At 43.4% G+C, this 20028-nt stretch overlaps 1 protein-coding gene across 1 annotated transcript in view; it reads right to left on the bottom strand.

Moving 5' to 3' along the window:
- LOC119176470 (zinc finger CCCH domain-containing protein 15) overlaps positions 1 to 20028 on the bottom strand; it is a 39671-nt gene that overhangs the window by 3947 nt on the left and 15696 nt on the right. The window contains exons 7-8 of the mRNA XM_037427766.1: positions 9514 to 9660; positions 1579 to 1698 (exon numbers count right to left, since the gene is read on the bottom strand). Coding sequence (XP_037283663.1) covers positions 1579 to 1698; positions 9514 to 9660 — 267 coding nt within the window. The remainder of the gene's footprint in view (positions 1 to 1578; positions 1699 to 9513; positions 9661 to 20028) is intronic.

Here is a 20028-nt window from a genome sequence, read left to right as displayed (position 1 = left end):
TGCAGCCTTTCGATGATTAGTTGTAAATGTTGTTCAGGGCTCTTTTAAGCTTCAGTAAACTTTAATTCTGGAAAGCAAAACTTTGTAGTCGTTTCATATAATTAGCAGAACCAGATGCTTGCAACTTTTTTGTTACAAAAATCGGCTGCTTGTAACTTTTGAGTGAGTGTTGTTTTCTACTCTGAGTCCATAAGGCTCAGTAAATATCAGAATAGACTAACCACTACCAAATAAAGCAGCAGTGTGTTTGGAAGCAATTTTCCTCTACATCTACATTTTAATTTACCCCACAAAATATTTTAACCAATATGGTCACTTTAGTAAAGGCGAAATTATTTATATTAAATGTATACTTCTGAAAAATGAACCCAATGGAATAAACCAAACATGGCAGTATTATTCATAGCTATTTTAAAACAGACATGATCCACAGAAATGACATTCAATCAAATTCTATAAGCACCAATACATCAGTACATAGAAAAAAAAACAGAAACAGCATTTTAAAGAGATCTGATGTGCATGGAGCATCCAGAAAGTATTCTGATAAATATTTTAATAAGGAAAGAATAGTAGAAAAAAATGTTGTGTTGGTTTAGATAAGAGGATGCAAGCAGTTTGCATTCCCGATAGCCCAAACAATGCTTAGGCTTTGCCGGGACCTAAGTGGCTTGTGCTGAGCAAGAGGAAGAGCTCTTCCACCCCTCGATCTATGATTCTCCAAGTGTGACAGTCAGAATAAGTTATGAAGGCTATTTCTTCAGACCTATACCATCTTTCCTCAAATGGCTTAGAGTTTAGGCACTATAAATGAAATAAATCAAAGGTTTTACATGCCAAAACCATAATGTAACTATGAAAAATGCCATAGTAGATGAACTCTAGATTAGGTGTAATCACCTGCACTTCTTTAATGTGCAATTAAATATAAGTGCATGAGCCTTTTGGAATTTCACTCCCATTGAAATTCAGCTGCCGTGGCCAAGAATCATATCAATTAAACTGTGCTTAGCAGTGCAGTGCCATAGTAGGTTCAAAGCCACCATGACAGGCAGGCATTACAGACAAATACAAAGCATATATCTCACATTGGTTAAGTATCAAAAAACAGAGCAAAAGCAGCTGAAAGTCCACATGAAAGCCCATGCACTTTCTTTATCGAAGAAACACCCTTTTCAGCCAAAGAATTGGAGAATAAATGTCTTTGTGACAGATGCACAGCTTACAGCAACGTTCCCTTTCCTATCCATGCACACAAGTGTACCTTGCATGAATGGATTCAGCTGTTGTACAATTGTTGATAGCAGTGAAGCTAAGTAATACATTTTACATGAATCAAGTTCCATAACACTGGCAAATCAAGCCGAAATATGACAAAAATTAGTCACATGTATATCTCACATATTTGCTAAACTTTTTATAGAAGAGTATAAAAGGTTAATAACAGAAGAATGTAATAGAGAGGTTTTCTGTAATCACTTTTGAGAATTTAGAATTAAGCAATCAGCACACTGCAAATGAACAGCGAAATTTGTTTGACCATTTCATAAGCACAGAAAGAGAGCAAAGGCCTCTCACCTCAGCACTTTCCTCCTCACCCTCAAGTCGAGACAAGTCATATGCTTCTTCACCTTCTTCATTCTGGCCATCATCCTGTGCCAGCTCAGGCCGAAACGTGAACATGTCCCTGCCACTCAACTGTATAACAAGAAGAATTGATAATCAGAACACCATGTCAAATGGCTCTTTCAGGGTTGGAAGTGGACTTAAGTATTTTGGAGCAGCTCAGGAAGCAAGAATAATTCTGCTTTTGAGCACAGTAAAAGAGGAGTTTTGGAGCAGGTTTGGAATACCAAAAGGTGTGTCTTGTAGCAACACAAGTTTGTTTTGGAGCAGCTTTCTAGGGTCAAACATCAGCGTCAATCAAAATCATTTCTGGTGAAAAAAAATTCTAATGGTTTTCACTAAACATTCAGTACTAAGCTTACCAGACTTGCACAAATATGTGTGTGTGTGTGTTTGTGATACAAAACATGTTCATTTACATGCTCAATACTCAGCCTGAAACAAAAAAAAAAAAAATTGTTCTGGGTTGTAAAAACATGGAACTATTTCTTTACGCAAATGTATCTACTGCAAGCAGTCTCGCTAGCCTTTACAGCATTGCACCTGATGAGTGAAATGTAGTATAAATAATTGCGATGCACTTCGCTTTGCAGAAATTTGTTAACCCCATGCTAATTAAACACACTGCTCTGCTCATCTGTGCTCAGTCTGGAGCGAAGTGGGAAAAAGCAATTCACACAGCAATTCACACAGCGATTCACACAGCAATGTTGCGTGCACGGTACAGCAAGCCGCCCGGCAGCGACGGCGTGGGCAGCAAAAGTGCCGCGCTGCACAAAACTAACCAAGAGATGATCCAAGTGCTCGCGACCGCTCCGTTTTATTTGATAGCAATTATATGGACACTCTCGGCTGGATTTTGCCGCCGGTGTCGTCGTCACTCATCGCATATGTATACGTATCTATATATATAAAGATGAAGAAAAAACCCAGAAAAAGGCTCCCACACGCGGAATCGAACTTGGGTCCTCAGAATCGTGAGTGCGAGGCGTTAACCACTGAGCCACCGAGGAGCACGTCCTTCAACATTCAAACGGCGAGCTATTTATATCTACCACTTACCGGTGCTGACGGGCATCTCGGTGGGAATTATTGTGTTTTCAGCATTACCAGCAAGATGGCACAATGAGTGCCACATCGCGCGGCGGCGCGCGCTCTAAGTCTCCCACGCGTACTTTGCCCCACTTAGAGGAGAAAAGCGACGCTCCCTCGCGCGCCCTTATTTTGCACTGGGGAGGAGGGGAGTATTGCACGTCTTGGCTGACATCGGGCTTTACTTGGAATGATTCTGTTTTAGTTACCGGGCGAACAAAAGGTCACTGCAATCATTGCAGTCTTCACTTACGAAAAGCGCGCGCTTTTCAGACGCAGCGAAGTAACAACTGAGATGCTCATTTGCGTGCATCTGTACCTGTGAGTACGTTTCATGCGTAATTTGTGCGCGAGAAAGGAGGGGCACATTTCGATCTGCTTTCTATTCTGCGCATGACTTTCCAATGTGTTGCTATCACGTTCGCTGCTTCGCCTTTGCGGCAAAAGCAGCAACTTCTTTCAATGAAACTGTCAGTTGTCGCTCAGTATCACATCACAGTAGAGAAGTGCACATATGTATAGCAGAAAGCTGATAGTGTTTGTTCTGTTGCTATTTCCGTCGCTATTTCAGTCGCTGCGTATCCCAAACACTGTAACAGTTTTGAAATGCTCCTTGGCATCGCCACAGCGCGCAATACAATAATCATGCGAGACTGCCAGCCCCGTATGATCCTTTCTACACTCCAGCGAAAAAGAAGAAAGCACTTTCTGGTAGATACTTTGGGCAACATCTGCTGAAGTACTGTATTGGTTTATTGGTGGGGGCACGTCAGGAGATACACGTTTCTACATGTAAACATGCACTGCTGTTTAGTGCATGATTGTACTGTGTGCCCAGCTAGTGCAAATTAGCGAGTTTCACTGTATTACTAGATAATTAAAAGTTACTTATATTGATGCCACCACTACAAAAGCAACAACAGCAATAACAGCAGTGAGACGAGCACTAGCAAGCCCCATGAATAAACCGAATTACAACGTGATCTAAGTGCACAGGATAAGAATGCGGCTGCATCCTTGGTGTAGCCAACCTTCAGTGTTGCTCAGTAGACGATAATATACGCCTCGATTTAGCAATTTGCCCTTCCAATCGACAATTATCGTGAAAATTGCCGTTTATGCGAATTATGGCACAGCAGGTCAGATTGGAGCAGAATGGCGCAATAGGTGCAGCGCTTCCACCCCTGCTCTTTATACATGCTTTCAATGGTCATAGTCAACTAAAATAGAAAAAGACCACAGAAGGCTCTACAAAATGTTACCAACAGTACTGCATACCAATGTGCATAACAGGACAGAAACAAAATGAACGCTTAAGGTTTCACTGGCTTTTACACTAAACCTTACTTTTTACCAATAAGAATGTCTTTGTTACAACAAAAGCAGTTCACAACTATGATAACCATAGGAAAGGACACTGTGACAGCCCCACCCTCTACAAGCACCAAGACTATAAAGACTATTCAAGAGCTCCACCTCCCAGTAACCAATGAAGGGCCATGTCTAAGTGATCAGCAATCAAACATGATGTGATGATATGATAAGGAGTTTTATATTATTCTCTGCATAACACAAAACTTGGCATGTGCTAAATGCTGGGAATAGAAAAAAACCAAGCAGTTTACAAAAGAATGCAATCAGGGTTTCAGACATTAATCTGGTCAGCGTCGTTGCATTACACTAAAATGCTGTAATGACTGGTGCACGAGGCTTACCCTAACAACTTAGTCAGGAAAGGACACAACGTTGCTTCACCACTCAGCGTACAAAGGCGCTGCGGGCAAGTTTGTTGGGCTCTCCAACACGACACAGAAAAGGCACTCCAGGCAGATCACTAACAAACACAAGTTTACTAACCCCAGCAGAGCGCAAGAGGCACAAATTGCGGGCAATATAAAGGCTCACCACTAAAACGACCACTGAATGTGCGAACGAGAAATATTCTGCAATTATTCTATGCAGCTAACTGGTTGCAGGCCTGTGGACATCTGTCTGCGACAGGGCTGGGCAGTATTGTGATACAAGAGTGTCGCGATACATCTGAAAAATGTACTAGTATTTCAGTGGTGAAATACTTTTATCATGTATCACGATACTACGTAGGACACAGGCATTTTATTAGTCTCTCCCTCACTCTTTTTTTAAAAATAAGCTAGGGTGTGTTTCCAAAGGGCAAATGAATATTCTTTTTTTTTTTTGTGCCACAACTAGCAAAGGTGCACTAGTGAACGACATATGAAAGGTGATGATTTCCTCTCAAGCACAGAATAGCCAATGTGGTAAAGGCAGTGTTGTCATGGTCTCGATCAGCGAAGGTCACTATCTCTCAAGGCCAGTGCAGCATGACTAATTTTTCTCGGGCCGCTAGCCATTAGAGCCATTAGATGATCCAATGCAGGGCTGTCCGGCTATGAAGATGGTATTTATTCACTTTACCTCGAATTTGTGCTCATCTACAGTGGTAGAGAGACTTTTTTTTCTTTTGCAAATTTTGTGTTAAGACTAAAGTGATGATGTCTAGAAAAAAATCTGTTTGAGGAGCTCCTGCTGCTTGAGGGGTCATGACATGGTCACCTAACTTAAATTGACAGTTTTCAATGAAAAACAAAGGTAGGGGGTCAAATATGCTTGTACAAGTGCGAAAACAGGACTGTAAAAGACTATTTAAGTCTAAAATAAGCCGTAGAAGTCATCAGCTGTAAACTCCGCCAACCGCCGGCGACCGCCATTTTTACATGGTGTGTGACGTCACAAACCGTAAGGAGCAGTGCCGTCGTCTGCTACCAAACATCACCTTCCAAACGCAGTCGGTGTTTTTACTGTGTTGCGAGTGTTGCTTGCCACGTGGTCCGCACGTGTCAGAGTGTTGCGGTGTGTTACGATAACATATTCATGTCATCGCCCACATCATGACATTGCCATTTGAGCAGTGACTCATCGAGCAGCAGAAGCGGCGACGACGTTGTGCACGCAGCGCATTTCGATTTTGATCCCATCGCCACCAGCTCAATTGAACGATAAATAAAGCGTCAAAGGCAAGGTGAACCCAAATGCCAACAACTTCGGTGTTGTGGCAGACGTTGCACACGCAATGATAAGTAGAAGCTTTATTTCAAGCGTGCCAGGTTGACAAGCGAGCTTGGAATACAGGGGTCTGTCAATGCTGCATTCGCAATTACAGGGGTCTCTCAATGCTGCATTCGCAAGCAACTGTTACTTAACGCAGTGGAATTTGTAAAGCATGCAGATTTTTGTTTGCCATACATGCATGCACGACTTTCAATGCTGAACATATTAAATAAGTGGTCATAACAATGCTGCGCGTTGGGACTGAAGTTTTTCCATCCGTTTTTGCGTGCGGAATATGTAAACACTAGCCAAAGCAAACGGCATGTCAGTACGGCGCAAGGGTTACTCACGATACACATCAAAATCCTTGCCTGAACTTTGTCGATTGCATTTTGTTCCAGTAAAAAAAAAATTGTAATAGCAAATGTGACGCTTAACCATGGCACTGCATGCGAAGAGTTTCAATAAATACCGTCGAATCTCAATAATTCAAACTCGAAGGGGACCGAAAATTTGTTGGATATAAAAGAAGTTCGAATTAATGAAAGCTAAATAAACGGAGGGCTCACCATGTAGTGGCGCATGTGCCTTGAGCTAACACACGAGAGGGAAGCTTCAGAAGACTTAAATTTATTCACAAATCACAGGACATCTATGATTAATTGAAGTAATCGGTGATGCGCCTCTGCACAGGTTTGCCTTCAGCGAATCAATCAATTTCGCACGCAGTTTGCAAAGCCTTTAACTTCGGCTTCAGCGTTCTCCTGGCAGGAGAAGTAGCCCGCGGCTAAGTCCAGCACGAACACTCTCTAAAGACGACGGCAATGACTGTGTCTCCGCAGCTACCCTCTGCTTCGCAGCCGGAGCACGGCCAGCACATGACGAGAAAGGAGGAGTGTCTCCACGAGGGGGGAAGTGTAGATCGGCACTCGAGAGAGAACCAACACTCCGAGGCAGCTTTTATTAATTTTTTTTGCTCCCTTCGCGCGCGGCGTTGAAAAAAGAAGGGTCTCTACGTGGCAGGGACAAAAAAAGGAGAAGCACGACACAAGCGCGAAGATCGGAATTTTGAGGGAAAGCAGACATTCTGCGGCAGCCTTTTCTTTCCTTTCATCTTTTCCCTTCTTTGCGCGCAGCGTTAGGGTGTCGGAGGTGCCGTCCCGAGATTGGGCTTGGTACTGAGAGCATTTTCGGAGCGCGGTATGTTCAAATTAAACCTCGCAAGTGCTTGCACATTAGAATTACAGGGTGTCTTCGCACATTGGAATACATGTAGCATTGACAGGACCACAGCGTGAGTTCGGAATAACCGCAAGTTCGAATTCAACGTGTTTGAATTAATGAGATTTGACTGTACTTATCCGCAGTGGCATACGCATTATTCGCACGATACTTTTTGACCTCGGACAGATTGACAAAAAAATTGTTTGCGGCAAGTACCAGCGCTACGTGAGTGACGCAGTGGCATTGTTTCAACCGCTGCAGGTCAATTAGTGGCAAGTTGAACAACGTAGAAAAAGCTTGATTGTAGGCGCAGCTGACCACAGAACCCGATCGTCCTCCAGAATGCAGACCGTGCGGCAGCTCGCTCAGCAAGCATCTCGTTATGTCCCGGCTAGAGAGCGCGCCAGTGTTGCCCCACTCTCAGGCCACTCGCTCGTTTATAAAAATATTCAATTATAAATTAACGGCATGACCAAATACGATAAAATGTCACCAGCTTATCAGTGAACGTACAAAGATCAACCCACACAACACAGACTATGGTCGAAAATTGGGTGTCATGACCCCTTTAAGCAAAACTAATGCAGCAGCTTTTCAGCGAATGTATGAGCAACATGTATGTAAACTTTTTCTCAAGTCACGGGAGTGTGTTGGTGATTATAGCAATTTCCACTTACTACAATGTTTCTAGCATACCCAATTTTCTTTCCACCAAGCATGTACAATGCTTTTTACTTTTGCTGTGAAAAAGTGTACTTTTGTGGCTATAATAATGTCATTATTACCAATTATGTACGTTGCAACACACTCCCCCTCCCACCTGTGTCTTAACTGTAGAAAATTGTTAGTCAACTAGAAGTTTCAATCCACTGAATCTTTATAAAATTATGCTGTACTTATTAAACATCATTATAGAGGTATAAGCATTGCCCCCCCCCCCCTCCCAAAAATATTCCAGTATCTTTATTGTTGTATCTGTATTCTAAAACAGTTTTTTCACCTTTTTGCAAAAGTATCTCCGAAATATGCTGTTATGACAAAGGGGAATGTATCTTCGTATCCGTAATTTAGGCTTCCAACCCATGTACTTCGATATCTGTATTCCGGAATACTTTTTCAAGTATCTCTGCTCAACCCTGTTTTGTTGATTGATTGATATGTGGGGTTTAATGTCCCAAAACCACCATATGATTATGAAAGACGCCGGAGTGGAGGACTCCAGAAAAATCGACCACCTGGGGTTCTTTAACGTGCACCCAAATCTGAGCACACAGGCCTACAGTATTTTTGCCTCCATCGAGAATGCAACCGCCACAGCCGGGATTCGATCCCGCGATCTGTGGGCCAGCAGCTGAGTATTTTAGCCACTAGACCACTGCAACAGGGCAATGCCAAACAAATGCTAGCCAGATGTGATTTCGTGTGGAGAGGAGTTCTGGAGGCTGTGATATGTGGCTAATGAGATAGGGCACATTCTGTTGTTTGTAAGGTGACTCATGTTGAAATAAGCACATTAAAGCATGATTTGCTCAGGAAACAAGGCCCAGCGCTAGTCATGTCCACCAAGCTGCCACTTCACGACAGCTCCCAGTGATTGAGCTGGCAGAATGCACTAGCTGGGAAAAGAGGCTCAATGGGAAGGCACTCTTGATTCCAAAAAATGCTTATACATTCCCCAATGTGTACAATCTGACGAAGTGATGCTGCTGCAATGGCTGCACTCACACAAGCTTACTTCATAGATGCAACATTCTTATACTTCAGTAACAGAATTTCAGCAGTATGTGTTTTGAAGTACAGTAGACTCTCAGTAGACAGAAATCTGTTAAACGGAATTGCTGCTTAAATGGAACGAGTACTTATGACAGGATTGGCTTCGTTCTTGCATTCTGCATCCCTGCTCATCTCTCAGTAAATGGAACTCCTGTTAAACGGAACATATTTTACTGGTCCCTTTAGGTTCTGTTTCATGAGGCTCTACTGTACTGCACAGCAGTGATTGGTCACAATTTTTTTAGCAGTGGTCTTTGATATAATCCAAATAATGGTTAAGCCACATAGAGTACCCATATACAGTATAATGACTACTATGAGCAAGTGCTCGGGATAACCATATCATTTTACCCGTCACATTGCTGCAAATCTGGCCCCTAAAGGTAATACTGGCTCTGATGTAAGTGTTCGAATGCTATGACAAAAACTGTAGCGCATTACTTAAGCCCTACATTTTCGTCTGTGTGTACTGTACATATATGATACCATGAGCAGAAATGGAGATTTTCTCCTAGCTTTTCTGCACAGAATAAAATCTTGAACAGCAGTATGGCAATATCAACATGTCTAAGCAGAATGCAAAGTTCCAGGACCCATGCATCAGCTTCAAAGGTTAACAAATTTTCATCCAGAAGCCATTCTCCAAGAAATTTCGTAGTTGATAGTACTACAAAAGTAAGAGGCCTTACACAAGGCTGAAAAGTTGTGAAATGTACCAAGGATACTTACCCCAATGCTACGGCCAGCCTTGAATTCATCTCGCTTGCGATCTCTCTCTTTCTGCTCGCTATCCTGCTTCTCTCGAATCTTAGCCTTTTTCCATGCAAGGAAAATCTCCAAAGTGATACGGGGCAGGTTGCCACCTAGCTTGGCTCTCTGCAACAGAATTATTCAATGTAGGCATCGTTTAAGAGGGAGCGCTTCTCGAGAAAAGAATCGAACAGGGAATGGCTCCAGCAACATCCTCTGTTCAATGATTTCTCATCACTTCAAGCCTTCACCTCTTCACCTCAACTTTATTCTTCGATTTAGGCTGCCATACCCACTAAAGAAAAAAAAAAAACAAGTGGCCTGTGTAATGCAACATAAAGGAGATGGAATGATACATTCAGCTGATTTTACGATTAGGCGAAGCCACTTCAAAACGTAATAAACATGTTCACAAAATTTGATTGTATCAAATTAACTACTGGTACAAACAGGTGAACCTACTTTCAACTACCATATTGTGAGTGAACTTTTGGCAACTAAAATTTTTCAACACCTCTAGGTTTCACAAGGAACCTATGAGAAAGCCATCCACTTATAACAACCCGCTAGATGGCTTGGTTCAGTTACAATTAATGAACTTAATCGTGAAGTGGCAGCATCCCAACAAACCAGGACATCGAAAAAGGCTGAAAAGACGGTTACCACTGTATAGGCTCATTAATATTGCAATGTAACACTGGCATACAAATTTGAGCAGATGTTACATTATGCTGGGGAGGAATCTGGGCTTTATAATAAAGCGTTCAATGTCACTGAAGATTTAAGATTTTAATGTGCTTTGCTTAACGAGGCCAGACAATGACAAGAGCTCTTGCGGAAGCTAAGTCCCTCATAATTTCAACATTGAGTGAGCCGAGAACCCAGTATAATTTTTTTTTCCATGTGGGAGCTATCTCATCTCCCCTGTGTTCACAGTGTAATGTTATAGACAACACTGGTAATTTTACAACAGTACAAAGCCTGTTGCTTTGAGCAATGTGTTGAATTCTGAATTTAGTGAACAAGCCAGCTATCATAAAGACTTTCACACCAGATGCTAATAAACTGTGCAGTGCCCATGCCAAATATTATTATGCAGACTAACAAAATTTTATCAGATGCGTGGCTATATAGTTTAAACATAGGGCCACAATGTCTGCTCTGCAGAGTTAAAATTTTGCAACTAAGGGTGTGCAAATATCAAAATGTTCGAATACGAATTAAATACCAAATAATGAAGAGATGCAATTTTGTCTACCAGTAATCTTTTACTAAATCATATATGTGTGTGTGTGTTGAAAACAGTGCAACTGTTTTATAGTCAGTTATTGCACACAAAAATAAAAAATTGTTGCCATCTGTACTTGCCAGAAAGCATAAGACTGTAATAGTTGACCTTGTGACTGTGATGTTTTGGGTTCAATCCACATGTTGAACAAACCTTTTTTATCTTTTTTTATGTGGTAGCACTTTATAGCAAAAAAAAGAAAAGAAAGGCTTTCATACCTGACATGATGACTAGTGAGCATGAGGCCACTAGTTTGATTGTGTAACAGTTAGCACCAGTGTACTTAAGTCTAAGTGATTTTTAAAGCAGCCTAGATGGTCACAATTCATCCAGGTTACCACACTATCAGTTTTGGCCCTCAGACCATGATTTTATAGTTTCATTTTTAATTTTCTCCCCTGTTCTCGCCGGTCAAGCCACAAAAGAAAATGGGAGTACTTGGGGAATTTTTCTACTACACAGCAAAGCTCGTTATCTCGCTTGCTTCCGTTGCCTTCCTCGAGGACTGCTCGCTCGCCATTTTCTGATCAAGAATGCTGTACGTGTTGTGTTAATAGCTACATGATCGTGAACGAGGTGTACCGGGCACGCCGCAGTAACGCGAGGTAAGCATGCGAGATAGATAACTGATGTGTGACAGAAAGACACCCCAAATACGCCTTTTGTTAATGGAGCCACAACTTCCGGCGGCGAGGGTACTAAACTGACGTTGGCAAAAGAGCGAGATCGCAGCAACGGTGTAACAAAGGGTTGATTGCAGAAGACATCCTGCAAGCACGATGCTCTTACAACGGATTTTCAAAGGCACTGTCGGAAATGCGGCTAAACTATGCATTATTACGTCCGTCACCTTACATGCGCCGCCATTACCAATGGAGAACAACATATACGCGATGACGCCATTGTAACGTTACCGAAAGTGCATGGCCTTTTCTATGTTCGCCATTGCGCGAAACAACACTTCATCTCGTTCGCATCACCATATTTGCTACCATAAAATCATTCCAGAACTATGAAGAGGGTATACATGCTGAAGTTCGCGGGTTCGATTCCCGGCTGCGGCGGCTGCATTTTCGATGGAGGCGGAAATGTTGTAGGCCCGTGTACTCAGATTTGGGTGCACATTAAAGAACCCCAGGTGGTCAAAATTTCCGGAGCCCTCCACTACGGCGTCTCTCATAATCAAATGGTGGTTTTGGGACGTTAAACCCCACAAATCAATCAATACATGCTGAAGTAGCGGCACAGCTGAGGGACGACTCGTCAGGCTTCGACATGTGCACGTACGTTTGTACAGAAATCCATTAGCGAAAACTGGCGTGGCTATACATGAAACCTTTGAACATCATACGTCAAGCTGAGTGTGCACCTAGCTAGTTGTGTGCAGTGCATCACCTAATAAGCTCACCCCATCAGCGTCGCACCCTGTAACATATACATGTGCATTTGCCCTTGCATAGAACATTTTTTTTTTTTGCGCTCGCTCAGCACGGGACCGAGCAAATTTTTTTTTGTCGAGCCAATGCAGCGGCGGCAAGTTGCCTTCATTTCTACGAGCTATACGTACTTGTGGTTTCGCGCACAAGGGTTCGACAGTGGACAGCGTGGTCTGTACGCTTACATGAATAATCGTGACCATCGGATATTAGAGTTAGTTTGAATATTCGAAATTTTCAAATATGTGGTTATCAAATCAAATACGAATATTACAAATGCAATATTCGACAAATATTTTCACACACCTATTTGCAACCCATTAGGCATATATTTCAGTAAAGGCAATAGTAGATATAACAATGTAATAGTTATAGTAATCAAATAGCTTCAGATATACAACTTTAGTCTCGTTATAGCCATATTTAACTGTATTATTCTTACATTGGGTTGAGGCTGAAATCACAAAAGTTATCCAATGGGAACACATGCACTGTCTGCAGAATATTTAATGCGACAATGGTACTGGCTCAAAGAATGTCATTCCTTTGGCTAGTACCAAGTCATTAAGTGCAGAATATGACCGGAAAACCCTGTGATTTAACGTCCACCAAATGTCTGCTACTGAAGTGTACAAAAAGCACATGACATTTGTTGATGCTGTGCAGCTCAGCTTGCGTTATACAAGCGTTGTGAGAAATAACTGCAAATGATCAATATGGAATACAAAAACACCTAAAGGATTAGACAGAAAAAGAGTGCAATTATCGGCAATGCAGGATTGAATGGTAAAAAAAATAATACACATTATAGCAACAATCTGTTCTATTAAAGGGCCAATAAACCACGGTCCAAAATTTCTAATAGAAAGATAACTGAGCACTTGTACAATGTGAACATGCTGACCCAAAAACTGCGAATGAGTGCTTTACTTATTAAAGGACCCCTGGCAGTGAAAGTTTTCTTTGCGTCTTTTTACTGTACTTTGTAGCTTTGTTATCTGGTAATCCCAAAATCATATGATAAATGCTCTAATACACTGTATAATTAATGCTAGCATCATTAATTCAGAATGATTTCACATCAGTTCAATATGCCCGGCTTAATACCATAAGAAACTAACACCCCGCAGTGAGGGAGTGATTGAAACTTGACGCACTTAAGCTTCAGTGACACTTAACGTGTCGTTTTCAAATCGAGGGGACCCGCGGGCAGTGAAGACTGAAATGATGTGGGTGCTTTGAACATGTCTTCCTCAGTAGAAAAAAAAAAAAAAGAAGCATTCCTGGCAAAGCAACCAAAACCGCCTTGGAAGCAGCCCAACGACAGAGCAGGAGGGATGACGAACAATAATGCTCGTGGGGTGCCAGTGGAGGTATTGAGCAGACCTCGCAAATGTTTTTGGTGTCGCCGATACTCGCCTTACTCGTGAAATGTCACACGGAGCTCTGTCTAGTATGTCAAAAGAGAAGATGTTCCTGGTGCTGATAACTTAGATGAGCACTCATCCTTAATTTAAAACCAAATTGAATATCTTATAGGCAACGCTTATCGCTAATACACACAAACCTTATTATAACAAAGTTGCAGCTTACACAAAAATAAGTTTGTTACATCAGAAAATTCGTTATAAAGGCTTATTCCTAACACTACATCTACTGAAATACTATTCTTCATTTTCTTGATTATAACCAATATTTCATTAAATCCAGGTTCGTTATATAAAAGTTTGAGCATATAACAAAGAAAATTAAGAATAGTTTTGACATAAATACAGTGTTACAGAACTATGTTTATAACTAAATTTTAGATATAACAAAGTTATTTTTGTGGCAGATGTGACTTTGTTATAGTGAAGTTTGAGTGTATTTGGTCAGAAGTGTCCTCGCATGCAAGACTCTCAAATAACCCAAGCATCTCGAGTTTCCAAATTAGTGTCGGGGTCCTTCAAAGCAAGAAAAAAGTAAAGTAACTCACGTGAATTATTTCTAGGCTGCATAAATATTCTTGCTCCTTCACTTTTGCTGCATGGCACATTGACACAGGATTCACACAGGTGCCAATAGTGCAAGTTTAATTATTGTAGATTTAAGCAGTATTTCTGTCTGACATGCCATGCAAGAACACTGTGCTGTGCAGTGAAGGCAAAGCTTCAGAAAACTTCATACAGCCTTGTTGTTTTCCATTTACTTATTGATACTGCAGTCTCAAACAAAGACTATAGCAGGTGTGATAGAAAGAAGCATAGTATCCTAAAAAGACACATAGTGTACATATAGATATGCTGACACTGCTAAGGAGCTACGTCAACAACTTTGGCTATGTGGACTCCCACGAAGTCATCCAAGTGCACCAAAGTGGTCTGGTTCTGACACAGGTGCAAAAGGAAAGCCAGACTTTCATACAGGACTTAAAGGGCCAACCTTGCAGTCGAAAAATTTCTAATGGAGAAAACCTGAGCTTTTGTACAATGTGAACATGCTCCCGCAAGAGCTTTGCCAGCAAGTGCTGTATTAAAGAAGTTACAGAGTATAGAACGACCTGCATTGGCTGGTCTTGGTTTCTCGCTTGTTCTTCCCACCGTTCTCTCACAGCACAGAAGGGGTAGGCGTACCCTTCTGATGCGACAACGTCCACTTCATCATTGTAACATGTCAGAATTTATGCCATCTGTGCACAGTCAATGACTGAGCAAGGATTCCCCCATGTGCGCATGTGCCATAGCTGTGCGGGGAGGAAGCGTCTTGTGAGGAGTACAAGGCACTGGTGAGGTATGCACATTTCCCCTAGAGGTAAAGTAGCAAGACGCCTCTTCATCTTGGAGGCCTTCGTTCTGGCCACTTGCATCAAGTCTCAGGCTCAACAAAAAGGCAGATGGCTGCACAAGAAAATGAAAATGCGGACTGCGCCGCCAAAACTGCATCACCACAGGGCCAAAGCGCCGTTTCGTTGTTCAAAGAACCAATTGACAAGCCCAGTGGTATGTAACGTTGCCCATGGCCAAGATTTAATCACTGTGCATATGAGCAGGATTCGTCAAGCATAAGAAAAAGGCACGGGAATTGTTTTTCAAAATGGAGGCTCTGCACAGCACTGTAGTATTCACAAAATGTGATCACCGTGGTTTACTGTACGAAATAGCGAGCTTGTTTGGATGGTGGAAAAAAATGTCAGCCTGTTTACTAGCCTTTTTAACACAGATTATTTAGAAGGGGATTACAATGTTCCACTACACTAGGAAAAAGAAACTGCAGGCCTTTAAGGAGGACGTGGCAATAGGAACGATAATTTGGTCAAAATGTTTCTATTTTTCAACTCTTTCGTTACCATGCCTATTCAAATCGATCACCGCTGATCGGTGCTTTTGGATCATCAATTTTGTTATGGCAAATTTGTTTCTCATGCACCCAGCACTTTCTAGTAGTTAGTCCAGCCACTCAACTTTCAGAATTAATTTGAATTTGCCCATTTTGGCAACATAGTGATTTTCGACAGACCTTAGCACATACCAATGTACACGTATTGTTGGAAAAGTGCAATAGGCTGGCGAACTTGACAGAAGTGCATGCCCCTCATGATTATGCTACAGTAACATCGAAGTTCTGCAATGAAAAGAATCTTTGCAAGCCTAATATCTAATTAGCAGTGTCAGCCTTGCAATTTGACTATGTTTAGCAGTAATAATTGCCAGAAATTAATGCCAGATATTCAATAGAGAGCTGTTTCTAGGAGTCAGGGAAAATTTGTTCTATAAAAAATATTTCAGAAGATCCGCCGCACGTTTAAAGTGTCGAGGTGGCCTTCTCTGACAGTTTCCAGCTGCTTTGGGTTTGTGTCACGGACGACTATTTTTGGCGACACCGCGTCACGGCAATTAACGGGCGCCGTACTCCCCGACTGACCGTGAGAAACGGCGGCGCATGAAAGGGATCCGAGAAGTGCAAAATGGGGTGCTCTCCTTAGAACGTCGCCGCCGACAGTTAATCCTTTTGTAACTGTAGCGACGTCTGCAAGGTCGTAGAAGGCCGCGGTATACCCCGAACAAGGATTAGACTACGAGACACGCCGGCTGAGAGCCAAACGTTTGACCGTTCCCACGGGGAAAAGCGTGGGAAACGCTCTGGTGGCCAAGCCGTATGACAACAACCCGACAGGTTGTCACTCTCGCTAGTTGCGGGCCCTCTCCCAATTAAAAAGGGGTGGGGTCAAAATATTTTTGGGGCGGAGTTTCCCATCAATTAAACGCGCATGATTGGACCCAGGTAGAGGTCTCTTGTCCCCAAGGAAGACAGCGAGGAGACACGAGGGGGATTTAAGCGCAGGATTTTGCCCTGCTAGGCAGACTAGTCGCTGACCAAGATGGTGTAGAAACAGATCAACAAGCATCTCTTCTAGAAGTTTTTAGTGTGGCTCTGTATCGGCTGGCCACCTAAACTTAGCCGTTCGTCTAGTTGTAACGCGATATTAACGTCTGCAACGTAGACATCGGGACTTCGCCTCGAGTTAGCTCAACCTGCTCGAAGTCACCTGCAAGCACTAGCCTCCCGGAACCACCAGCGTTGCAACACCGCCGACATCGCAGTCGTGCCAGAACTCTCTTCGACTTCTCGCATCCGATCGTCGGGGACACAACGCTGCCGGTCATCACACGTATGCCTTCACCTGTTTATATCTTCGAACTTTCTCCTCCGTCGTTCTGTTGTGTTAGTTGTGTAGTTTGTAATAGTTCTCTCTCGTAAGCTGATTTAGTGTTTCTGTTGTATATTTCTTTAGTTGTATCAAGTGTCGATGTATTTTGTTAGTTGTATTAAAGTGTTGTATTAGATCCCGTGTGCTGCAATATCACTAGAGTAAAGTTGTTTTGTTTTCTCACGTCTCTGATCTCTTCACTGTCTCTGCTTGCGTACGGAACGAACCGACCTGCTGTCATTCCCGTCGCCGACTTCGCGCTGGCGACGCTAGAGTGGCAGCTTGTAACAAAACTGGCGTCCGCGAGACAGGACGTTCCGTACAAGAGTAAGACAGTGAGGGGTGAACGAGAACCGTGCGGACAGCGTGGTGATAAAGCCGCACAGTTGAAGCGGTTGCATCCTGCATATGATTGCGCTGTTTCTATAGTGGCATTATAGTGACAGTTGCAGTATGGAGTGTATGGATTTTGATAAGTGGATCACGCAAGGTAAACAGTTAGGCCTCGAGGGCGCCGAACTGAGACAATGGGTTAAGGAGCAGCAGGAACAGGCGCAGGCGTTAGCCAGAGAAGAGCGAGCATGGGCCCGGAAAGAAAGGGCGAAAGAACGAGAAGCGGCAAGGGAAGCCGGAGAACGGGAAGTGCAGTTACTGCAATTAAAGATTCGCCTCAGTGAGGGTAGCAGGGTGAGCCGATCCAGCAATGAGCACGGCGATGCCGGCGAGGAACTGTCAGTTGAGCGAGACACATGGTGTCAAGGGCTACTCACGGTTCTGCCTTGCGAGGCAAATGAAGCTGTTGCGCGACTCGGTCAGCAGAACGCGAACAACTACGAGGTAGTTAAGGCAGAGATGCTCCGGATGTTCGGAACTTCTGTCTGGACAAAAGAAGAGCAGCTCAGACAAGAGTCTGAAAGAGAGCGCGAAGCAGAAAGACAAGAGTCTGAAAGCAAGGCGCGTCGGAAAGCGTTGGACATTAAAGCGCGTCATGAAACGCCAGAACCAGAAATCGCGCTGGAAAAGGGCCCGCATATTCTCGAATGCATCCATATAAATGATGTAGAGAACGAGGCCTTGGCCAGTCTCGAGGTAGAGACAGTATCAAAAAACGGTCCTAGCGAGGATGAGGTGTGTGCCAGCAGCCCTAATGGACTCAGTAAGAAGCTGGAAACCATCCTCATGCCTCGAGAGGACGTCTCGAGATCGTCACATGCAGATAGAGTTAGCACAGTGGCTAAACACAGCGAGAACGCGACGCTTCAGGAGTGCAGCGATGCCATCGGAGAGGGCCCAGTTAATGGTTTCATCAGCATTAACAAAGATAATTTGGCCCGGCAGTCCGTCGTGACACCGAGTTCAAAATGTTTGAGCGTGGGGCAAAATGTAGCACAAGCTCCAACGAGCTTCCCAACCACTCAGTTCCCGACGCGACATGATGATGGCATTGAGAGAAAGGGGGCAAGCAAACATCGGAGGAAAAGGAAGAAGCGGAGGCGTTCGGCACTTTGTGAGCCTAGGGCAGGTCCCACTCCTTCCCAACAAAGACGACAGGCTAGGCCATGCATCCGTTTCAAGAAACGTCAATGGTGGCGTTCATGGAGACACAAGCGGCGAGCCAGGTGTAGAGGGGGAAAAGGAGGTGCGTCCGAACGAAAGCCTCCCGAACGAAAGGCGCGGTTCATTTCGACGACTTCAGGAAGGCGGCCTTGGCCGAAGGTTCAAAGTCGAAAAGGCACAACGGCTAAGTACTGCGTGGGGGCGACCACAAAGACACAATTATTCAGGCTTCCCCCCTGTTTCTGGCGTCCCTTGCACATTCCTGAGGGGAGCCGACCGAAATGCAGAATGAGGCGTGACAGCAGGACACAGTCTGGCGTTCGTGCTTTTTGTAGCCTCTGGCGTACTCGAAAGCCACCGGGAACGCGACCCCATCGTGTGCGATTCAAGCGAATCTAATTGATTAAGATTGGCGTGACACGGTACAGTTGTCGTTGCGCGCATTGAGAATTGAGAGTCATTGGGGCATGGTTTTAGCATAAACCAGTGCAAGTGTTGTTGGTTTTCTTTGAAGACGATTGATCAAGAGATCATATAAGCAAAACAGTAAACTTTTCTCAGGTTGAGTGAACGAAGAGTATTTTGGCCACTGCGTAGGCCAAAGTTTCAGGAAAGCTGGATAGCTTAGTGTTTCAGTAGTAGACAAATAATTGGGGCCGTAAACAAAGACAGACCACCAGCCTCTGAGTAATATCTAACGGGCGAAACAGCTGAACGCTCGAGTACTTCAATGGAGTTTACTACTCCAAGAGTACCGGTTCACCATTACACATATTAAGGGTACCGAAAACGTGGGAGCCGATTACTTGAGCCGGATATAGTTCTTGAGGTCTATGAGCATGTTGTTTTTTTTTTCCTTTCGTCGGTTGTTTTCTGTTTGTATGTACGTATTTCATTGTATAAGAAGTGTATTTTGAGTTATTTTCTTGTTGCTTGGTGCATTGGTTGTTTTTACTTGCTGTAATGCACATTGAAGGATTGCACTACAGTAGAGGAGCGCACCTGTTCCGTTTTGTTTCGTAGTATACATTCGTGCAGTGTATTCTGTATTGATGGCTGCCGTACACGGCTATTTCCTCTTCTTGTTTGTATGGCGCATTGATATTGTTGCGTGTAAATGAAGCTGGTACTCTAACAATTGTTTGTTTTTCATTTTGTTGTTACTTTGATGCACTCTGCCTATGTATGTTGTGTATGAGAGGGACAGTCCTCATGCCTCCCTTGTTGGTGGTGTTTTGTTCCTTGTTGTCGAAAAAATTCCCCTCCGTGTGAACAAATGTTATGAATAACATTCTGAAAGTGGGGGGCAATGTCACGGACGGCTATTTTTGGCGACACCGCGTCACGGCAATTAACGGGCGCCGTACTCCCCGACTGACCGTGAGAAACGGCGGCGCATGAAAGGGATCCGAGAAGTGCAAAATGGGGTGCTCTCCTTAGAACGTCGCCGCCGACAGTTAATCCTTTTGTAACTGTAGCGACGTCTGCAAGGTCGTAGAAGGCCGCGGTATACCCCGAACAAGGAT

This window comes from Rhipicephalus microplus, chromosome X (genome assembly GCF_043290135.1).
Source record: "Rhipicephalus microplus isolate Deutch F79 chromosome X, USDA_Rmic, whole genome shotgun sequence".
Classification (NCBI taxonomy): domain Eukaryota; kingdom Metazoa; phylum Arthropoda; class Arachnida; order Ixodida; family Ixodidae; genus Rhipicephalus; species Rhipicephalus microplus.
This window is presented reverse-complemented; position numbering and strand designations above follow the sequence as displayed.